Source organism: Suillus subalutaceus (assembly GCF_016647625.1).
Source record: "Suillus subalutaceus strain FC151 chromosome Unknown DFJ58scaffold_61, whole genome shotgun sequence".
NCBI classification, from domain to species: Eukaryota; Fungi; Basidiomycota; class Agaricomycetes; order Boletales; family Suillaceae; genus Suillus; species Suillus subalutaceus.
In genome coordinates, this window is record NW_024540310.1 from 82296 (window position 1) to 104941 (window position 22646).

The 22646-nt window shown below is 48.3% G+C and overlaps 6 protein-coding genes across 6 annotated transcripts; 2 read left to right on the forward strand and 4 right to left on the reverse strand.

Moving 5' to 3' along the window:
• Window positions 1-714: 714 nt before the first annotated feature.
• On the reverse strand, window positions 715-2367 carry DFJ58DRAFT_791450 (uncharacterized protein). The gene is made up of 9 exons (XM_041390310.1): window positions 2306-2367; window positions 2203-2250; window positions 2031-2141; window positions 1903-1976; window positions 1585-1827; window positions 1405-1531; window positions 1060-1350; window positions 873-961; window positions 715-735 (listed from the first exon to the last, which is right to left on the reverse strand). The coding sequence occupies exons 3-7, from the start codon at window positions 2100-2102 to the stop codon at window positions 1060-1062; spliced, it is 807 nt and encodes a 268-aa protein (XP_041243318.1). The 5' UTR covers window positions 2103-2141; window positions 2203-2250; window positions 2306-2367; the 3' UTR covers window positions 715-735; window positions 873-961.
• A 479-nt stretch (window positions 2368-2846) lies between these two features.
• DFJ58DRAFT_716609 (uncharacterized protein) lies at window positions 2847-6494 on the reverse strand (the record flags this gene model as incomplete). The annotated part of the gene is made up of 13 exons (XM_041384236.1): window positions 2847-3130; window positions 3180-3826; window positions 3876-4014; window positions 4067-4247; window positions 4317-4701; window positions 4758-4821; window positions 4871-4943; window positions 4997-5168; window positions 5218-5365; window positions 5400-5412; window positions 5467-5838; window positions 5890-6050; window positions 6149-6494. The coding sequence occupies 13 exons, from the start codon at window positions 6492-6494 to the stop codon at window positions 2847-2849; spliced, it is 2985 nt and encodes a 994-aa protein (XP_041243319.1).
• A 1101-nt stretch (window positions 6495-7595) lies between these two features.
• DFJ58DRAFT_728578 (uncharacterized protein) lies at window positions 7596-8355 on the reverse strand (the record flags this gene model as incomplete). Its single annotated transcript, XM_041385604.1, has 5 exons — window positions 7596-7713; window positions 7765-7911; window positions 7937-8054; window positions 8113-8190; window positions 8241-8355. The coding sequence occupies 5 exons, from the start codon at window positions 8353-8355 to the stop codon at window positions 7596-7598; spliced, it is 576 nt and encodes a 191-aa protein (XP_041243320.1).
• A 255-nt stretch (window positions 8356-8610) lies between these two features.
• On the forward strand, window positions 8611-10856 carry DFJ58DRAFT_885502 (uncharacterized protein; the record flags this gene model as incomplete). The annotated part of the gene is made up of 5 exons (XM_041394631.1): window positions 8611-8958; window positions 9018-9391; window positions 9454-9585; window positions 9641-9747; window positions 9799-10856. 5 exons carry the CDS (start codon window positions 8611-8613, stop codon window positions 10854-10856), a joined length of 2019 nt encoding a protein of 672 aa, XP_041243321.1.
• A 3146-nt stretch (window positions 10857-14002) lies between these two features.
• Window positions 14003-14940, forward strand: DFJ58DRAFT_885505 (uncharacterized protein; the record flags this gene model as incomplete). Its single annotated transcript, XM_041394632.1, has 5 exons — window positions 14003-14011; window positions 14072-14154; window positions 14211-14288; window positions 14355-14707; window positions 14930-14940. 5 exons carry the CDS (start codon window positions 14003-14005, stop codon window positions 14938-14940), a joined length of 534 nt encoding a protein of 177 aa, XP_041243322.1.
• Window positions 14941-22231: 7291 nt separating this feature from the next.
• Window positions 22232-22542, reverse strand: DFJ58DRAFT_728584 (uncharacterized protein; the record flags this gene model as incomplete). Its single annotated transcript, XM_041385605.1, has 2 exons — window positions 22232-22241; window positions 22292-22542. 2 exons carry the CDS (start codon window positions 22540-22542, stop codon window positions 22232-22234), a joined length of 261 nt encoding a protein of 86 aa, XP_041243323.1.
• Between the last annotated feature and the right edge of the window lie 104 nt (window positions 22543-22646).

The following is a 22646-nucleotide window of genomic DNA, read 5'->3' on the forward strand; positions in this document are numbered from 1 at the left end:
GCTCTTTATTGGACCCGTTCTCCCCTTCAAGTGGCGGGTGCTCTCCGGTTCTCGAGGTTGAATTTTTAGGTATACTACGTTTTGAAATTCGATTATCGTCGATCACTTTAACTTGACTAGTACTCTTGCAGGTGAATCTGGGGCGCGGCTCAGTGTTGTTGTAAAGTTTGGGACCTTACTACGCCTGCTTCTAGGGCCGCCACTTGTGCTGTTGGTGAAGCTGCGAACTGGCATACTGGGCGCAACTGCCTTGGATATTCCAGTGTTATGCTGACACTGTCCAGACAGGAACTTCGACCTTGATGAGCGTTAGGACTGAAAGTCTCGTCTTTCAGCTGAAAAAAAGGTTGAACACCAAGTCGCCAATTGTCCAGCGCGTGCCTGGGCCAGAAACTCGAGCAGCAAGTCAAGCTTTTGCGTCGGGGTTTGACGAGTGTAAGTCTACTTTATGCCTGCACATGTGCTCGCATCATCTTTCTGATTTTCTTAGATTACTGAGGACTAGTTACAAGTAAGGAGAATTGTTAGATTCATTGCCATCATCCACTTATTCGATGGCAACTTGGGGTCAGCTTTTCTTATTGCCCCTCACAGCAGCATTCTCGTCAAAACGTGCGTTTCCGTCGTAGCTTCGGGGCTCCTCGTGGCTTGCGAGGGGTGCACGCTGGTGGAACAGGTGGAGACCAGGGAGTTGTGTCAGTAAACACAGACATGGTTGGTTCAGTCGATGACGTGAGTGAGGAGCTCAGTTGTTGTGCAGGGCATCAGCTTATGTTGAATTTATGACTCGTTTTTCGTTGGTGGCGAATTCCGAACGATATCGCAAGGCGGTCGCGAGTGACTGTGCAATTTTCGGGTGAAGCAGCACCACAGTATTTTGTGGAGAACTCGGTTTATCATATATAGGAAGTTGCGCTTATGCATATAAAAAGCCTAGGTAGGTAAGTTAACACAATAAGTATGGTGAGATGACAACAAAGATATAATCTACGAAACTGACTACGAACATATCCTTCGATAGTCAGTTGCACCCAGAAACGTCTCTAAGGTACTTGTCAATTATAACTGAAGATACTGCCTCGTCAACAAATACCAGATAATAAACAAGGACTGCGAATGAGAGCTAAACAAGAACACCTTTTTCGGTGAATTTTTGCCTAGAATCCACACCAGAACTGCGGCAAATAGACAGCTTCCCACAATGTATGAGTTTTCGATGAAGGCCGACATAACCAGCATATGACAAGTCGTCAATACGACCTTCGTTTTGAGTATGGAACCGAGAAGGACGGGTATAGTGGGGACGCCGGCCTTCAGATCGTCTTCGAAATCACGGATATCAGTCATGATCTGTAGACATGGTCAGGGTCAAATTATGTGTGCGATCATATGCTGTCTACTTACTGCGTGGCATGAACCGTTGACGGTCGACCAGACTATTAGTTGAACAACACTCCATGGAGACGGCAGCGTGTTAGTCAGATTGCCTGATCCCGACAACACCGAGAGAACCACAGCGTAGATGCCACATCTGAAGAGCATTAGCTTACGCGTGCATCGTTCAAGGCAAACGTGCAGACGTACCCTCGAATTATGCCATTAAAGATGGCTTTCATGCCAGGAATGCGTTTGATAACAAAGACAGGTGCAGATGTAGAAGGCTGGTGCTTGCCTCCACCAAATTTCCCGAGAAGACGCCTCGAGATCAGCGCAAACTTCTTGAAGTTGATCGGAGTGGTCCAGAACAAGGCAGGAGCGATAAACGCCGCCGTGGTGAGGAGTGTCGAAGTTGGACACTGAGATAGCGCCAATGCAAGGAGCACAGCGCTGGTGGCGAGGAAGGTTCGTGCATATGTAAATCAAGAGGCGAGGCGTGGGTCGTTAGCGTTATTGCGGTCCGACGAGAATTCCTCCTCTTTATCCTTAAGATGGTCAGCACCCATGGCAAGGATATCCGACGTGACACAGATGGTGATCTACGAAGACGAATGCATCAGCGACATTATCTGGTATTAAATTAATGAGCGTACCGGTCTCCAGTCAATACATCCGTTGGCGGACATGACATAGGACATAAGGGTTGACAGGGCCAAGCTGTTCATCGATATTACGATGGGTCGCAAGAAGAGCTCATCTGCAAGCTTCGGGATTGTGAGGATTGACATGTTGATTGAGACTGAAGAGTAGGCAAATGCTACTCACCTCCGCTTTTTATACTGGTGCAACTACGTTCCATCACTCGAAAAACTGGCACGGATCAGGTTAGGTCATCTGTACGAGATCAGAATCAACGTTCAAACCTGTGCTTTTTCAGCACTCGCGCCCCTGGATTTTGCGGATTTTGCCTTGCTTAAGCTTTCGATATCTGCAAAACTTCCTGGCAGTATAATGTATCATGTACTGTAATTGTAGAAGGTATGTGATATATCCACACCTTTAATCCTTAGACAGTGATGTATCAGCCTCTGTCACCTATACCATTTGCCCGTTATATATCATGCTACTATTGAGTGATGTATCAGTATGCATCTATACCGCTTGTCAGTAATATATCATGCTACCATCAAGTGATGCATCAGTATGTTTCCTGTATCATTATATATCATTATTTCTTGTAGCGTTATACATCATTGCCTTGTGACTCAGCGAGTGATATATCATGTATACCATTGCCTCGTGACTTCAGCGCGTGATGTATCCTGTATTGTTATATATCATTCTCGTGACTTTCATGACTCAGTAGTTGATATATCATGCCTAGTATGTCATAAAACATATATTAGAAACCTCCGTCGTATACAAAATTGCCGCTACAAACAAATTGGACATATGCTAAAGTACTTATATCAGTCCGCAGGAGGCTCGGCACTCCATGACGGGACAGCATCCCACAATGACCTGAACCATGCAGACATTCTCCGACGTAGCATTGCCTGGCGATGTGCGTATGCAACCGCACCCTCTGTGAATGCAGGTGATGAAAATTGCCGTCGTGAGCCTTGTGCGTCCCACCATTGAGCCTGCCACTCAAAGAAAGAAAGAACACGGCGCATTTCCTCACGAAGGAGTTGTACCTCCTCCTCCCACCGATGAGCCCATGCCCGTGCCTTGCACCATTCCACACGCAATGCTACAATATATTAATCAAGCGATGCGCACAGTCAAAATCAAAGACTTACAATCCTGCAGCCCTTCCTCCTGATTGTTTGATACCCCAGGCGTTTTCCATATCCACGAAATATTCTGCTGGCCAACCGTCTTCCCTTCGTTGTGGTTGAGTGGGACTGCATCTTTTGCCCTGTCCAGTGGCTTCAGTATCCGCTGCCAGTCGTCGTTCTTGCCTAGTTTTGAAGCAAGCATTATAAGTGCGTCTCGGGCAGCAGTGTACTTAGCTGATATTGCATTGATACGACTTTCGGCAGAGTGAATAATGCCCTGGGCACGAGTGTTCGCACGCTGACCTCGAACGAAGGCGTTCTTGTACTTGTAGAGGTGGTAGGTCATGTTGATGACAGCGCGGAGGTCATCCAGAGCATCATTTGCCTGTGCCTGACGCAGATCCCATTCGTACCTTAGCAAGCGGTTGTCACAAGGGAAGCTCGAGGGCAGCGAAGAAGGGAGAAAAAGTTGTATCTTGTGGACCTTGTCCTCAGAGGCAATATCATCGGGTGAATGCAGGCAGGAGACGTAGGGCATGTACAATAATTGTACTCGGGACCAGGTGCTGATTCTACGACGGAGGGCATTGATGTGCTGGAGAATCTTGATTTTTTGCGCATCGGTTGCATGCTGTCCAATGGTGCGAGCTTCAAGCTCAACACGTCGCCTAAAAACATGTCAGCCACAAGCACAATATGTGATGCGTGAATACGCACTGCTGATCTTCTAGTTCCATCCCTGATGATATAAGGACCGAAGGTGATATATCATCGTCCAGGGAGATGTGTATGCCATGCTCGATTTCTTCTGCCTCAGCCTTCGATAATGCCAGGCGCACAGCGGCCTGGGTCACAGCTGTCAAATTACTCTCAGTGACGTGAATTATCTGACACAAAACAATACTCACTAGTCCTCGCTTTGACTTCAAATGGATTCGTCAGGGAACGGTCTGACTCCCACATCTCGATCTCTTTCCGCCATGTAGCTAATTGATCTGGATCTAGGGCGGCCTCAAACTCCTTCAGATCAGAGGCACTGTTCTTCAACCTCAGGTATTGCAGCCTTATATTTATGGAGGAGAGTTGTGCCTGTGAGAGTAAATCCCAGTCAGTATTGAATTGTTATTGATAGAGTGAAAACTAACCCATGGTGCAAACCTTCTTCCAATTCCAATCGTTGAAGTGATCATCTAAGGTGTCTCGCCTGGATCCAGGTCCCATCGCGCGAGTGCTTGTAGCGATGGGGTTGATATCTGCCCACCCGCGCTCTGGGGCTTCGCCATCAGTCTGCCCAACACCCTTGATGAAATTAAACGAGAATTTCGTTTGGCAACTGGCGATGTGTGCTGGTAGATGAAACTTAGGAACAAAAAATGCGACAACCTTGTGATCGTGGTCGATATGATACTGGTGTGGGAATGTCGACATGCACGACCAAAGATTTTTGTTCCACTGACAGGCGATATCGTAAGATATGTTGAGGACGTGAATGTCTTGTGAAGAGCGCATGCTTGAAAAAAATAGATAATCCATATTGATGTACCTATCAATGGTAGGTTAAGGAAACACGACTATGATGCATTAGATAGAAGAACGCACCTTTCTCCTTTTTGTAAGTCACCAACTGAACACGGTCGTTTGAAATTGTGCCGCGCACAATCAACTGTGCCGCGCACAATCAACTGTGCTGCGCACAATCACTGTGCCTGCACCCGTTGCCGCAAGTCCACGCGAAGCCCTCGTATCTGCTAGGTTCACAGCAGAGTGGCTAGAGCATGTGCTCTTCTACATTTAACCATGGTTAGCGGCAGTGTCTTAGGCAAGTATATTAAACTTACCTCCTGGGGATTCCCCACCCTGTAGTGCGAAGCCAGAAAGTCCTTGTACGCAGTCTCCTCCACAAAAAATGCATACCCGCGATTCAGTCCTGGATCAACAGCATCTGAGGATACATTATGCCGAACTAGTCGGAAATTTGCATCAATAGCCAGGAACATTGCATACAAAAATCTGTGGCTGAGTTAAGAATGAAACGCAAAACTTGTATGGGTGTTCTTACTGGAATTCCGGTGGAGAATTTTCCCACCCAACAGGTAGATTCCTGCTTGGATGGGGACAGGCAGGGCATAAGACGGCACAAGCACCGGCCTCTGTTGCTTGGATGCCTCCAGGATGATGACCCTGACCGCAGTGCTTCATTTGCATCACTGAAGCGCCATTCACGTATCATCCGAAGAAGACTTGCATAGCGATCCTAAGTAATACATGTCAGTACAAATGTATTTGAATACAAGACCACTTTGCCTACCTTTAGGACACGAGTGCCTGTGTTATCCGTGAGGCGAGCAACAGTATTATAAAACTCCCATGCCGATACTTTAGATTCAAAGGACAGCATTTGAAAATACTCTAGCGTGCGAAAGGTGGCGGCTGATTTAGGGTCCAGTGTGGTGGCGGGAAACAAGCGAACACGTAGCAACTGGGTGATGTGCAGCTGTGCAGACTCACATCCACAGAAATCGAGTCCAACTTCATGGACACCATTGTAGTCGATAATAATGAAGTCGTCGTTGAATGTAGGGATCGGATTGACGCATTGGACACCAATGGGATGCCCCAGCTGAAAGCGGACTCCCAAGGCCTTCAATGTGGTGGTCTGAAATGAGGTGCCATTCCAACACTGCGACTTTGTAAGTTCAAAATGATATTCAGAAACAAAAAGTATACACACCTCTATCCTGTGAAGCGGTTGCCTCTCGTGTATGTGCAGAGCGCATGAGAGACACACCAATTCTGCACCGTGACAGTCTTGGCATCGATATATCGGGTCTGCTTCCCCACAGAAACACGTGGTTTGTGCTAAGTCACCGCGACCCTCTAAGCGAATAAATTCTAGTAGAAAGAGGTCGGCATCAGAATTCCACAGGTGCAAAGGATCATCCTAAGGAGACCTTGGTTAGAATGACTACTGCATTGACAATCAATATGACTTACCCCAGCAGTCCGCTTTCGCTTGCCAGAACCAATATCCTCATCAACGTCATTGAGTGATGAAAAATCAAAATTGTCTGTTGGTAGATCGTGTACGTCTTGTGATTCAGGCTCCCCAAATCGGCGTTTGGCGGGTGAGTGTGGGACTGTGTAGTATAGTGAAGAAACAGCAAGACGACCAGTAGTTGCGGCCTCAAAACTGATGTGTTTGCGCTGCTGCTCCTGGCGAGTCTCTTGCGGAGTGTCGTTGGTCTCATTTCTGACTGCTCTTCCCGCAGCATCATTGTGAGCAAAGAAGTTGTTCTGGAACTGCCGGAGATTTCGCCGCTTTCGACTAGCAACCATGGTGTATTCTGAGTCTTGAGATGAGGCTGCGTACCATGTGCCAAACACCGGTTTTTCTTGGTTCTTTTACGTGTAGATAAGCGTAGGACCAGTGCGACTACACTACAGGTCAAGTTAATCCAATGTAATCAGATAACATTAAGAAACTGACGCATGACTCATTTGGAAGGTGTTTGCCAGCTAAGTGAACCTGCTGATATAGCATCATCATATGCTTCAGTACCGCCCTGATCTACCAGTGCAAAAAACTCCCTTTCTGCAGCAAGCCATCGTGTTGTCAAATGGAGCAGTTGCTCACACTGCTGTGATAGAGCGTCATGCCCAATCCCTGGTGCACATAGCCGTACACTCTCTGCCAGGTTGGTAATGCACTGGTGCAAATTGTGCACATAAGTATATGCATCTTCGAGCTCGGGGGATATTACATCCCATCCTTCTGTGTCAATGCGTTGAAGTATTGTAAGAAACCGTTTCATGAAGGTATTGTGCTCAGGAACTCCTGCTCTGTAGCCTAGCTCCATGTACAGTATATCAATGTCTTGAAACTTGACGACAATGGACTTAGATAGTGGTCAACATATATCGTGCGCACTGACACAAGAAAGACTCACTTCACTCATTTGAGAGTGTTTTCGCCAACGAGTTCGTGACTTCGCCTGCTCCGTGGTCTTGTTTCTAGATCAGAACGAACCAGATAACTGTTAATTCCATAGGACAGTGATAAAAGCTAACCTTGCATAGTGAGCTCGCTTGCTTTTCAATCTAGCATTGCGACGATCTTCTTCAGACTTGTATTTTGGCGGCATCGATATGGGTAACTTAGCATTTGGAATTGGTTCACGGCAAATGGCCTGATGGGCCAGTCTTTTCGAATGGGAGCCACACTTCGGGACAGATGACATGTAGAATGCAAATGGTAGCCACACTTCGGGACAGATAGATTTGTATACTGTGTTGTACTTACTTGGTACGGGTTGGATGATCACTAGAAGACTTAATATTAAGAATGTCCGACTTGCGCGCAAAAGATGTTGGATGTGACCATGGCAAAAGCTTATATTTTAATATGTACAAATGACGGAGCATATAGTACAGAACATATCACACTGCCTCACTGCACCATGCATTAAACGCGGTCTGAAAATGCTCCTTCGCTTCAGAGAGTGTTCTAAAGTAATATACTGTTGTGCCGGTAGCACGAAGTTTGCGGGCAGTATAGCTAAGTATTGAACATGAGGCACAAATCCAAATGAATGAAGAGACCACGTACATGTCATCGAACAATCCCATTCCATGATCGCCCGTACTTACAAACCATTTGAAACGACTAGCAGGGTCGATGTCAATATTGACAAGTGTTTCAACACTGGAATTGACATCAACCATCCGACGCTCTCGCTGAGATTCTTCCCCATCACTGGAGGGAAAGTCAAGCTCGGAACCAGGGCAAAATATCTTCATCGACATTGTCCGCAGGGCCGATCCAGACGTCAGAGACATCAGTGTCGTCCTCGACAACATTTGCGTGGCTGTCGCTGTCTATTGCGCCCTGGTGAGGGTCTGCACAGTGCGTATGGTGTCAGCTTTTTTAAAAAAATGGTAGTTAAATTGAGCATACCGTGTCGCGCATGAAGTGCGCAGTCTTCACCTTCCGGTCGATAAGGCCAACCATATGGTTGGGGAGAGAATGGGGGAACTTTGCAATAATCAGTGAGCATTATGGAGAGCTGGAAGTAAACGACTTACTCTGTCCACTCTGAACCAACCGAATGGCCTCGATGAACTGCTCGAGTGTGAAGCAGGGATGGGGTAACATTTGAACGGGACGGTTGTGGCAGCACCTGATATCTGAGTGGGACATGTTTGCGAAGCTGAATGAAGGCAGTAAGTTCAAGTTAGCAATGAAGAAAAAAGTATTTGTACTCCTCATCGATTGATTGGTATTGATTGGTTGACTTTGTGAAAAAAAAATGAGCTGAATAAGGATGCGGTGAGGAAATTTGTAACGCACGAGTGACCTGCTGCACCCCCCCCCCCCCCCCCCCAAAAGGCGACCGGAAAGATGTGAGCATACCAGCTAGAAAAAACGGATATCGCACTGACATTGTATGCTCAGATGGCTCCTCCGAGGTGGACGACGGCAGCGGAACTTTCATGGCTGCAAAACGAAGTGCCAACATACCTTCAGATGCAGAAAGAAAAGAAAATAGTTCGATTCTTCGAACTACTGTACCCAAAATGGTTCAGTGGTTTCCCCGAACATTTGAGAGTTTGGCCCAGAGAGCCAAGCAAAAACTCACCTGACGAGGACACCGAGATCGACGAATCTGGTCTTGACTTGGCCAATGATGAGGTCAACGCTGAGCCGGACCATGAAAACAGTGTGAGCGACGGGGAAAAACTCTCCCAGTTGGATGCAGAGCAGACAGAGGTGCTCAATGCTGCCATCAAGCATCGACGCAAAGTGCATTTCTTTGATATCGAGCTGAATATAGGTCGGAATCCTGATTAGCTGGTCTACAGAAATTGCGGGAGTGGTTTCGAAACAATACCAAAGGAAAAACTACACCTGGTGGGACCTCAACTAGCAAAATCCTAACTACGTTGCTTGGCCAGTGTGCACGAGGCACCCGAGACCTCAAAGAAGTCGAGGTGTACTCGCAAATTCACTATGAATCTAAAGTCAAGCCCTTAGTTTCTGACGACATCAAGGAAAACAACCTTGTACTACCTGATCAGAAGCTTCGTGCTATCCGGCAGCACACGAGCGAATGTTTTGCAAACGAGTCAGAAGATGTAAAGGATGAGGTTCGCGATGAGACTGTGCGTATCAATGCTGCCAGAAAGTTGGGATCAGTTGTGGCGGGTCAAGATTGGACAAAAGAGGAAATTTACCGGTAAGCGATTCTTTGATGTTGTTGTGTCCGACTTCAGCGCTTCAGCTGATGCCTTTTGGAAGTGCCATTCAAGAGCTGCCCATCGTGCTGGGTCAAATATTCGAAGAGCTTTCAACTCTCACGGGTGGATGGCACTACTCACTTGTTATGGGTGGGCCTGACCCTTTATGCGAAGGTGATATCATGACGTTAAGGTGCGTCTTTCTTGCTATCTCATTTGCAAGAAGTTAATTCGTCATCTTTTGTTAGTTATCACCACGGTAAATCCTTGGAGGGTTTGAGCTTCAAGACATCGACACCAAACTTCCACGAACAATATTTGTTACCGTTTGAAAAATACCTGGGTCACATCTATGGTAAGTATCATCCTCGGTTAGTTCATAGAATAACAGCTGATATATCAATAGGTCCTTCTGTGAAGGGAACTTCAGTTCCCGCTTCTGCATCCAGTTCACCTCCTCCATCAACTATCAACCTCGTTTCGCCATCTGCACCCTGTGCGCCTCCTCCATTGACGACGGATTTCATTTCAACATCCGCACCCAGTGCGCCTCCTCTATCGACCATGGACCTTTCGACATCTACACCCAGTGTGCCTCCTCTATCGACCACGGACCTTCCGACATCTACATCCAGTGTGCCTCCTCTATTGACCATGGACCCTTCGGCATCCACACCCAGCGCGCCTCCATGGACCATGGACCTAATTTCGCTAGATGAGCCATCAGACCAGTCAAGTGCCCGCCTACTTCAAGGGCAGGAGTTCAATACTTCTGGTCTGGTACTTGATCCACCCCAATGGAATGGATGGCAAAGTCACCCAGACCCCAACCCATCTTACATGTCTTCCATCGCTCCAGACTCGCCGATCACTGCTTGGAGAAGGGAATATGGGTTCAACGGAAATGGGACTACGTCTGCCGCACTCCCAAGCGCCATCATGCAGCCTCAACTGCCATTTTCCCCACCACTCACCTTCGTACCAGACATTCCTGTTGATCAACATTTGCTGCTGGCCTCTTTGCCTGAATCTTTGCTGCCGGTCTCTTTACCTTCACTGCCGGTCTCTTTACCTTCGCTCCCGGTCTCTTTACCTTCGCTGCCGGTCTCTTTGACCAATCACGCGCTGCCGGTACCTGAACGTGCACTGCCGGTCTCTTTACCGGAACCAGCACTGTCAGTCTCTTTACGGAAACCTGCGCAGCTGGTCTCTTCACCACAACCTGCGCTGCCACTCGAACCTGACCAGGTCATGTTGGCGCATAATTCAAAGCCTTCAACATCCTCCGAACACACTGTCGCAACCCAAGCTAGGCGCTCGGGACACTCAGGACGTCCTTCAACTCGAGCAGAGGAAGCTAACAAAATTGGTGATACCAGCTTACAGCAAGTGACGAAGGCGGGACCTAAGAGAAAGCAGAACGTGGTACAAGCTTCAGAGTCTCGGAAAAAGTCTCGGAAATGAGGTCATTGTGGGCCTCCAGCCTTATAGATACATACTATGCCTATGCACCCTTGTCAACAATGTTAATTTGAGATTTTTTGGTGTTCGTATTTGAATGCTTCTGCCGCAAGACAATTCAGACCATCTAACACTGTATCATTAGCATTTTACTGATATACTGGCAGTAAGATCATGATATATCACACTGTATGCTAGCCGCAGTATACCACTAGAGTAAGTGATATATCACATGGAACACTGTAGGGTGAATTCAAAAGCTAAGTACATCATGATATATCACACTGTATGGCTAGCCGCATTATACCAGAGTAAGTGATATATCACATGGAACACTGTAGGGTGAATTCAAAGCTAAGTACATCATGATATATCACACTGCTAGTAGGGTGACGCTGAATTCAAAAAGCTAAGTACTGGTGATATATCACAATCCAAGTAGCATATTTTATTAATACTCAGTAGAGGGCGATGATATATCAATAAAATGCAATGTATCATGATTTACAGTGGATATGCTACTAGTATATGAGGCAGTGATGTATCATGAAATATATTATTTATCACTGGTGGTAGGTGATGTATCACGCTCTATTGGTTACTGAAGGTGGGGGACAAGTGATATATCATTGATACATCATATGTCTATGCCTATGGTTTATAGGTGTGGATGTATCACTACCCTTCTACAATGACAGGTAATTGATACATCATTATGACATTATAGCCTGATATCTGCGCGCTGGGCCAAAAGCGGTGTGAGAAGTCGCATTGGCTATAGTCTGGCTCGGGTGGTTTGAATTCACAGACGGTGTCCTACAATAGTTGGTTAATGAGACTACGTGTATGAAGTCTCAATACACATCCAGGTACTCGTGTGCTGTGCAGCACTTACATTCGAACAATTTGGCTTGTTTTCGGATTCCTATCATGCAAAAGTAGCGTTAAACGTTCTGGTTGCCTGTCGACCATCTTTTCGTTTGATGAGTAAGAAGAATAAAACCAGACCTGGCTGACACTCCGTCGATGTCGTAGATTTGTTCTTGAGAGATGTATTTTTGCACTCAGTCACACCGAAGTACACCGAAGTCATGACCTACTAGTACATCTTTGTATTACGTTAGGCAGCACATGAGGGAGTCGTTATTTTTAGCACGCCTATTAATTAAGAGACAATTAATTGCTCGACAAGCCGCCTGTGATAACATTGACATTCGTACCTATCATTAGAGTCTATACTTGATATAGTTGTAACTGTCTGATTGTGGTGAATGAAACAATAGGAGTGGAGTGGCCTCCTTGTGGTACAACCGTTGGTTCCGAACGCGCATTTTCTAGCTGGGCGTGATAAGGCGGTATATGTGCATTGCAATGGTAATGCTGGTAAAATCTGTATATGAAAAGAACAGGTACTAGGCCTTGGAAACTCGGCACCAGCCGCAGAGATGCCCAAGAGCGCCCAAAAGATATCGTTAGAAGTGGGGCCATCGGAAGGTACGAAGTTCGGCTCCCGCGCGCTTGACCGCATTTGGATTCATATGCAACACATGTACCAGCGAGTAATAGGAACCTACCTCTGGCGCTCACCAACGCAAACGTGAACAGCAACGACGAGGAGAGGCCCTCAATCTGATTTGCAATGTTCGCGTTGCAAACTTCTCACCTTGCTCCGATATTGACCGGTGCTTTGGATTTCTGCAATTGCTAAGTACAGTTTTGAGTTTCTAGATTTTACATCTAGGTTGTTTTTTACGATGTTTTTTTTTTTATCTCCTGACAGATTATCTTCCATCCAACATGACCTTGCTTTGCAAGGTGACTCAACCTACAACTCGGGTTGTTCACTGTTACCCATCACTTTACCGTACTTGTCCAGAATACCCGCCATCCTCATCTAACTCCCAAGTCAACCCTTCACCGCACTGAACTCCACTCATTCGTCACTTTTGCTGGCCCTGTCCTTCTCGAATCTCCAGTGATTGACTGCGCGCTTTTAGTGTTCATGCCCTCATATGACCACCGCTGTCCTCCGCCAAAGCTGACCTTCCCTCCGCCCAACTCATCCTATATTATACCCCCAACAACGCCGGATATACAGTCACGGAGTTATTCAACATCGATGTTTCCAGCCTCAAAGTTGCAACCGCGTCTCCCGGGCCTGCAGATATGGAGGATCGTACTGTTCATGTCTCATCGGCATCATCATCGCCGGGTATTCCAAAACACAAGCCTGCTCTGGTATCACCACCGCCATCCTCTGTCACACCCGCAAGCTCGCTTTCCAGATAAAAATGAGTATTCCCCTGCAGGACAACCTTCCCGCCCCTCGCGAACGGCAACTCAAACAGCAATGAGTTCAACGTGTTGTCCATTTCGAGATCCTTTGTCGAAGTTGGACAAACCTAGAACATAAACAGACTCGACAAGTCTCCTCTTTACTCCAACATTACGTCGACATACTGTCTAGCATTAGTAGCAATAGACACAAATACACTGATCTGCATGGACTCTATCAATCGCGCGTCCGATCTCATTCCTTCGACCATCTCACCACTGAATTTGACAATTCTCACCTGGTCATGCCTACAAGGGTGGAACACTCAAAACACTACGCTTGGACATGCAAAGCATCTAGCGACTGAAGGGATTGGTCGAGTGACTGCCTGATGTAGGGCCCAGGCCGGTTACAATGACAAAGACCTCCAAAGCCCTGTCGGGCCTCAGTGTCACGCAATTCCATATCAGTCTTTACTTGACTATCCACATTGAGCTGACCTCCATCGATGTACATATCTCTGGCAAGTAACTATCCTGGTGCTGACTCGATGTTGTAACAGATAATGAAGCCTTCAAACGGATGTGGTTACTTCAAGGACAATGCACTCTCGCGTCACATGGCCCACATCCACTAGTAACACTAGTAATCTCCACAAAGCGTCCCTGTACGAACTCCACAAGCGTTTGTCCACCGAGAAGCGCAACTCCGCATGTGTCTGTCCACCACAAACCACAATGGCACGACCACCACCGGGAATCGTATATATACCTACCCCAATACCTACCCAGCATCATCATCACCCCAAGTTGAATCACATTCACCTCACACAAAATCAAGTAGTATCCCCACTCATACTCTTCTATAACCAATCATGCCTAAGGTAAGCCCAATCACGCACATGCTTCATGCACTCACTTGAAGACCCTCCTGAAATATTTAGCGCTACACTTGTCCTGCTGGCTGCGACCAAACTTTTACCAAGTTCGGCGACATGAAGAACCATGAGATCACACATACAATGAAGTACGTGTTTCTCCTCTGCGGTATACAGCTCACCTCACTTATATTTGCTCATGCAGGGGATACTTCTGCATGTGGCCCGGGTGTGACTTTGTGACAAAGAAAAAAGACAGCTACAAAATCCATACTGCTAAGCAGTACGTGCTCGATCATCATCGTCATGGATTCCACCTAATGAAGAATTTTATTTTATTTCATCTTAGTGCGGGCGAGGAACGCTCCATTTGTCCTCACGATGATTGTGACTACAAGACAAACGACCCTTCCTGCCTCACGAGGCACTGCAAGAAACAACATGGGTATGTTCCTGTGCCGCGCGGTCATGGTGCCCCCTCCGCAACAGGGTTGCAGCCTCCGGCACAGCTCCCGCTCCCTGGTACATCATACCAATACCAACCACAACCTACTCAATACCAACCACAACCTACTCAATACCAGCCTCCCCCACCTATCCATAACCAATCGTTGGGAGTCTTATATGGCTCAGCAGATACCGCAGACCAGTATACCATTTATACCGGACCCGTGAGGGCCCAAAATGGGTGGACTGAGGGTTGTATGTGTCCTGAATTGATGCAGAGATGCCCTTCGGAGATGCCAGGGTATGAATATAGGCGTCATTAGTTTTGCATAATCTCGAGACTCTGGAATTATCCTGTGTTACTTTTTCTTTCTTTCTTGATGATGCTCGTTCATGTCTGGACTCGACACCCTTCCACTCATTTATATATCTCATTTATCACTTATCTAAAAGCACTTTGCAATGTTTTGTCTACAGCTAAAGGCTAATACACTCTTTTATCAATGTAATACGTTCCTATTATTAGATCGGTATCTCCACTGATGCAGCAAGTCCCCGACTCCCTTTCTTGTGCAATTGCCTCTCTATTACATAGTGAGGCACGAATGAAGGATTAGAGTATAGTCTTCGGGCGAGCGGAAAGCGCCGTGTGTGCCTCTTGTTTCCGCTCTCCCACCTAGCTCGTAGACTTAAGTCCTTTCGAGCTTTTCCTTTTCTTTCCTCTCTTTACCCAATACCCAAGGCAATCCCACTAGATCATTTAGTCCACTTCCATTTACCAAATTATAACTTCACATTTAATTCACTCGTCATGGCCCGCATCACTTCGGACCCAGCCTTAGACATCCAACCTGATTTCTCTTCTCCTACCTTCGAAGGCCTCAGAAACCGAATCATTGGTGGCACACCAACAACTCATGCGGAAGTCGCAGCTGACTTGAGTACAGCCTGGCAACAAGACTGCAACCTTTGTGTCATCGCTTGGACGACACAAACAACTGAAGACGCTCGCCTCGTAGCCAAAGCTACCAAGGCAGAACAAGAGCAAGCAGAGCAAGAACGCCTATGGTTAGAACTCGAAGCTGAAACTGAGCTTTGCGAAGCTGAGAAGAAGAAGCCAAAAATCAATGATTTTCAGACAGGCACAGCCGTCAGCGATATGCTAACTCCTCACCCATCACAATATGCCATCCACAAACTAAAATCCTTCGAGTACGTTGAGCTCTGGTACTTCAGCCCTGATGGATGCAAGGCAACAGCTGATGAGGCCAAAATCAACGCAGATGACACCTTCGGTTTCACCAAAGTAGATGATTTTGTAGCTCTCAAGCCAGTTGCCTCCTTCAAAGCCTCCCGCAGAGCCATCCAGGACCACAGTCTTGAATGGCGCCAATTTGACCTCGCCAAAACAGCTACCTCCTGCACATCAACAAACTTAAGTGGCCAGAGAAGCACCAACGGGTGCTCACCATGTTCTTCATGAACATTGTCACTCACCCCTCCCACTCTGAGAACTTTGGCGAACAGGCCCTACTCCTATACCCAGTGCGTGTCTGCTGTGACTGGCATGATACCCTTGTCCTCAATAACACCTTCGACATTAGTGTGTTCAACCTCACACTACTAAAGAACATGACCGAGGAAGGCTGGAATAAGGCCCGTCATGACACCCTCACTGAGGTCAGTTCCCTTAACAGACCCTCACACTGAGACCATTAAACTAACTCCTTTCTTCCCATATCCACCACCATCTTCAAACAAAATGCTACCTCTGCCTATGCTTCTGCTTCTGCTGCCGCTCCAGCTACTGCTACCTCTGCTACCTATGCTACCACTACCCTGCTCCCACTACCCTGCTTCCGCTACCCTCACTCACGCTACCATGCTCCCATTTGAAATGCCCATCCCAGCTCCAACAAGCTACCCAGTCACAATGCCACACCAGCCGTGACCATCACACCTCCCAGCGCAACCAACCTCGTGGAGGCAACCGCCACACCCGGTCATGCTCCTGCTCCCCAGCTTGAAATGTGCCACCTCACCCTCCCCTGCATGTCACCTCTCCCAACCACCAGCGTCCCCGCCAAGAGCACAAACGCCCAGCCCAGGACAAACAGTCTTTTCTGGCCAGTGCAGCATCACCCAGCCTCTTTGCCTGCGCTCTCTGCCTTGGCCACTTCCCCCACAATGTCCACAGATGCAAAAATGAGCTTCTCTGGGACAGCAAGACACCCACCTTCTGTCGCCGGAACGCAGAAGGACGACTCGTCAATGCCCAGGGCATGCAGCTCTGTTACAACTGGCAGCGCCCCAATGGCTGCATGAACAGAAGCAAGGACCACATCCACCAGTGTTCAGGATGCGGAGGTTCAGACCATGGAGCTCAGAGCTGTCCTCGAGGACAGGAAGCTTAAGGCACTCACTCCTTACAACCCCGAGGCATGGTGCCTCACGCTCACTAGATCCCACCTCATACTTAATTACCTGCACATACCTCACTCATTACAGTATGGTTTCCTTGGTAGCATCCCCAGTATCACATGTACATATACACCTCCTAATAACCCCTCCATTATTGAACATGCAGACGCTTTCACCTCAATCCTTGCCTGAGAGTACAAGACTGGCCATTACCTCAGCCCACTATCTGCTGCAGACATGGAATCTCTCATTGGTCCCTTCCAGACTGCTCCACTCTCACTCATCCCAAAGCCAGGCAGGCCCAGCAAATTCCGTCTTATCCAAAACTTATCTCACGGCTTGACATCCCTCTCTTGACCAGTCAGGTCCATCAATTCATATATCGATTCCAACCTCTACCCCTGCACATATGGTACCTTCGCTACAATATGTCTACTGGTCTGGCGCCTCCCACCCAGCTCAGAGGGTGCCACTCGTGACGTGGCAGAGGTGTACCGCACCATCCCACTACACCCCTCTCAATACCCAGGTACAGTGGGAGCCCCTTCAGTGACAAATCCCGTATTATACGGGTCACCCGACCTACATAATATCCCGTGTAATACGGGCCAGCGGATTATGGGCCGATGTTATGTATATTCCCGATGTTGACGGGTGGGCCGGGAGGCATATTATTTCCGATGGAGACGGGTGGGCCCATCTATGCTGATGTTATATATATCATTGACGATAGCGGATGGGCCGGGAGAAATATTATTATGGAGATGGGTGGGCCCATGTGGGTAATATGTAGAGTAGGATTGACATATATTATAGACCTGAGGAGAGATGTATAGCAAATAGTATTATATAGACGTGTGGGCCGACGTATTAGTATTATTTTGTAGACGGATGGGCCGAGGGAGTGGTGAAATATTTATTAGATAGACGGGTGGGCCGACGTGGGGTAATATCAGATAGACGGGTGGGCCGAGGGTGAGCGGAATTATTTATGACATAGACGGGTGGGCCGACATGGGGTCATATTAGATAGACGGGTGGGCCGACGTGGGGAATTCTACATAGATGGGTGGGCCGACGTCGGGTAATATTAGATAGATGGGTGGGCCGACGTCGGGTAATATTAGATAGACGGGTGGGCCGAGGGTGAGCGGAATTATTTATTACATAGACGGGTGGGCCGACGTGGGGTCATATTAGATAGACGGGTGGGCTGACGTGGGGAATTCTACATAGATGGGTGGGCCGACGTCGGGTAATATTAGATAGATGGGTGGGCCAAGGGTGAGGTGAATTATGTATTAGATAGATGGGTGGGCCCAGATACATATCATATAGACAGATAGGCCTAGGTATTGTACATTTTTACGAGTTTTGAGGCTCGAGTTAAGAAAATTCAAATTTAAGATGATATACATTTTTGTTGTCTTGAAATACCGAGACCCGAGACCCGAGATTCGGCACTCGGTAGTCGGTGAAATGAGTACAGAAATACATAAGATAATACACATTGTTCTCAGAATCACAAGTTTCAAATGTCGATTTGTAAATCACGAGTCACAAGTCTCGAGACTCGAATCACCGAGTACCGAGTACTGAGAACTGAGTACTGACACCCGACACCCGGAATTCGGCACTCGGCATGCGAGACAAAAGATTGGAAACAAAACTCAAAATTCGAAACTCGAAAGTACTGACTACCGAATACCAAGTACCGAGTACCGAATCTCAGGACTCGGTACTCGGTATTCGGTACTCGACACGATGCTCGAAACTCATAAAACTGTTTCGAATCACCAAGTACTGACTACCGAGTGCCGAGACCCGAGATTCGGTACTCGGTACTCGGTAGTCAGTACTCGGTGATTCGAAACAGTTTTATGAGTTTCGAGCATCGTGTCGAGTACCGAATACCGAGTACCGAGTCCCGAGATTCGGTACTCGGTACTCGGTACTCGGTAGTCAGTACTCGGTGATTCGAAACAGTTTTATGAGTTTCGAGCATCGTGTCGAGTACCGAATACCGAGTACCGAGTCCCGAGTACCGAATCTCGGGTCTCGGCACTCGGTAGTCAGTACTCGGTGATTCGAAACAGTTTTACGAGTTTCGAGCATCGTGTTGAGTACCGAATACCGAGTACCGAGTCCCGAGATTCAAGTGCTTTCAAGTTTCAAGTTTCAAGTTTCAAATCTGTCATCTCAAGTGCCGAGTGCCGAATTCCGGGTCTCGGGACTCGGGACTCGGAACTCAGTGACTCAATCAATGGACTGGCAGAGGTTACATTCATTGAAAACTTGTATATACATCTATCACTATGCAATTATGTAGCCATGTCAACCTCCACAGAAGACTCTTCAACCTTCACCTCCACCTCAACATCCATGTTGCTGGAAGAGTCATATTCTGGGACAAGGTTGCTTGGATAACCTGGGTCCACAATTTCGCCAGACGCATCTGGATCCCCTGGATGAACAACTTGGTTGTAGTCGAACAGGAGACCCTCAATGGCAGAGGCATCCGGGAATGTCGGGGCTGCGGGTGTGGGAGCCATTGTTTCCATACTGAGATCAATCAGAGGAGGGAGTGCGGATTCTGGGGGTGACATGGTGGGGGGGGCCGGATTGATCAAGCAACAAGGATGTTGCAGGGGCAGGAGTGTCGGGAAGTGGGAATGAGGGGTGCCGGTCGATGATTTCGCGCCTAAGGCCTTCATGAAGGCGTTGCAGGGTGTCAATCTTACCATCCTGCTCTGCCACACGAGCCTCCAGAAGAGCGATTCGAGCTGCGCCATCTCGAATCGCAATGGACATGGCATGGAGATCTGGCATGGGCACCCCAAGTGCTGCAGCAGGGACTGCCGACCTGGAAGACGGAAGGGCTACAAGGGAAAATGAAGGTCAGACGGTGATGAAAAACTCGGGTGACTTACGAGCTGGTGCAGGTGCGGGTGCAGGTGCAGGTGCAGGTGCAGGTGCAGGTGCAGGTGCAGGTGCAGGTGCCTTGACGGCAGTGATAGTCTTGCTGCGACCACGCGTCTGGGTCTTGGGAGTGGTCACAGCAGTGACACCAGAAGTTCCGGCCCGGCCACGAGACTGACTGCGAGTTCGGGCCCTGGACTGGGAGGCAGGGGAAGCTTTGGAGGGGGCGGGAGTTTTGGATGCGGGGGGAGCCTTGGAGGGAGTCTTGGAGGAAGCCCTGGATGGTGTTCTGGACCTCGTCTTCCGGGTAGTAGAGGAAGAACGATCGCGAGGAGGCGGGGATCCCATAGTCGCGGGGGTGCACTTGATCTTCTTTGTTGTGCAGTAGACGCACGACATACATGGAGCCCCGGTCCTCTTGTCCGGCCGAGTTGCGCAAGGCCAGTTGTGCTTGTGGCAAGCATAGCATGGGTTGTTCTGTTGGTTGTATTTGTGTATGGACACATGAGATATTTCAAAGTACTCACCGGTCCGGGAATGAGAATGTCAACTGCAGGGATGACTGGGGGTGCCTGCACCGGAGGTTCGGGAGTGGGCTGGGAGGGCTCCACAACTGCTGTGTGACTGCCGGCAATCACCTGGTATAATGTAAGCACCCACCCGAGTCCCGGACGCATAAATGACACTTACTGTGGCAGGGCCAAAGGGCTTCTTCTTGGGTACCCGGGGCGAGCGAGGCGAATCAGGCGTCCTTGCGACAATTGTGGAGAGCCGGGGAAGGACGACCTCCGGCACTCCACCCAAAGGTGGCTACACGAAAATGAGAGACAATGAAAAAATGAACATGACGACATACCTGCATAACCGAGTCTTCATCATCTTCCGACTCCACGATGGCCTTGGACTTCACAACGCGAGCAGACCTCTGACGCTTGTGACTCTTCATCGCGGATTTCGGGGGTTGGGAGGAGGGTCCAGAAATCCAGGGGGACTTCCTCTTCTTACTCCCTTCTGCCTCGGGGTCTGGGTCAGCGAAGACGGCCTTACCTTTCCCCTTGTCCCGGGACTCGGTGGTGGGGTTGGTGGAAGGGCCGGCGACATTGCCGGCAGGGATGGCTGGGGAGGGAAGGTTGACAGGAATCGGACCTGTGGATGGGGGGGCAGCAGTTGGGAGATCGAAGGTCTGGTCGCCTAAGGCGTTCCAGGCGAGGACCTTGGGGTACCAGGCGTGCCTCAGAATGCGAGGATCGTCATACCCGATGGAGTGCCAGTCTGGCCAGACCTTGGGAACCATGTTGCGGATGCGCTGGAGCTCTTTGGAGCATGAAATGATGAGGCCGGGAATAGGACCATCCCCGGACCCATACTCCTTGGCTACATCAGACTACCAAGATGTTAGAGAAGAAAAAGCACCCAAAAAAATACATACCACAAGTGTAGCAACCTGTTTTCCCAAAGCCGAGTGGCTGGGACCCGGGGGGAATCTGCCGGGCGGCACTGATGATGGCCATGATCTGGGCAGCGGATGCCTTGAGATGGGTCAAAGAGTTGTCAACTGGAGTGGACATGATGAGTGGGTTGAGAGATTTAAAGATCTTGAAATCAGATTGAAATCAGTTATCAGAAAGATGAAGTTTCAAACAAACAAGACATTTGATGGGCGATCCACAAAATCGTTTATTGTTTGTGTTTGTTTGGTCGTTGTTCAACTTTCGGCAATTGCCGGCTTTGTGTCGAACTTCGAAGTTTTTTAGATCATCAGTCAATCAGTCCACCAATTCTCCACACATGAGTGCCCATCCAGCCGTTAGATTTAATGACCCACCGGTGACCGACCATAATTCTATGGATGTGGATGACTCATCTATGGGCCGGGCATCACTAGGTATGTTGTATTCTTATCATGCCTTATCTATTCACCGGGTATCCCTTAGATGACTTAGATGACTTATACCTCGGGCCGGATGATGACATAGAATATGATTCTATGTCATCCGGACCCCCGGATGCGTCGGCTGCAATACCCGGTATGACTATACATTACTGATGACCTGGGATCACCATGCATGCTAACTTCACCCTTGAAGATCAATCACATCCGGGTCAAGCTGATGATGCCAGCTGTCTCATTGATCCAGACTTGTACCTCGGGCCTGAGGATGATGTCATTGATGTTGATGAGTTGCTGGACTCTGCTGATCCTCCCACTTTTGCTCCGGCTACCTCAGAGGTGTCTATTTCATGTGGGTCCATTCATTCTGGACCATTATGGAGACTGATCTTATCTCCCAAGCCGACAAATCATCTACCGAACTCCCTGGAGACCAGCCGGAGCTCAATATCGAGGATGTACGGTTGATGGGTCCGGGAGCTCCATCCTTTCGGAAAATACCAACACCCAGAATGTGAGTATCTGAAAGCAGAGCAGTTATCTTTGAGCTAATCTTTCCTGGAAGACCAATCCGTCCAAGATCGACTCCATGATTACAAACGCCGTACTGGAGGTCTTCCTGACCCTTCCATCCAACAACTAATCGAGGCCGAGCGTACAAAACACTCTCATCCCGCCCGACATCACAAACACTCTCATCCCGCATTGCCCTCCACATCTCCTTCGAAAAGTGCTCCATATACGCCGGTCCCTTCTTACGAGCCACTTGTGCTTGTATCTCGGGAGGAGGAAAGTTGCTGGACCATTCTTCAGCCGTGTCTTTCGCCTTCTCCAACTCATCATCGGACAATTCAGCCATGACTCTTTTTACGCCTGATAATGCTTGAACATACCGGGACCTCCTGGCTTTGCCCCGGACTCGTCCTCAATCCTCTTCAGCACCTCCTCCCGTTTCTGCTGGTA

Excerpts from the sequence above, each read along its gene's own strand:
- DFJ58DRAFT_791450 (XM_041390310.1), bottom strand. The coding sequence starts at position 2,102 with ATGAACAGCTTGGCCCTGTCAACCCTTATGTCCTATGTCATGTCCGCC. Across the intron at positions 1,977-2,030 it reads GATGTATTGACTGGAGACCG|ATCACCATCTGTGTCACGTC; the intron begins GTACGCTCATTA and ends TCGTCTTCGTAG. Across the intron at positions 1,828-1,902 it reads GATAAAGAGGAGGAATTCTC|CGCTGTGCTCCTTGCATTGG; the intron begins GTCGGACCGCAA and ends CCTCGCCACCAG.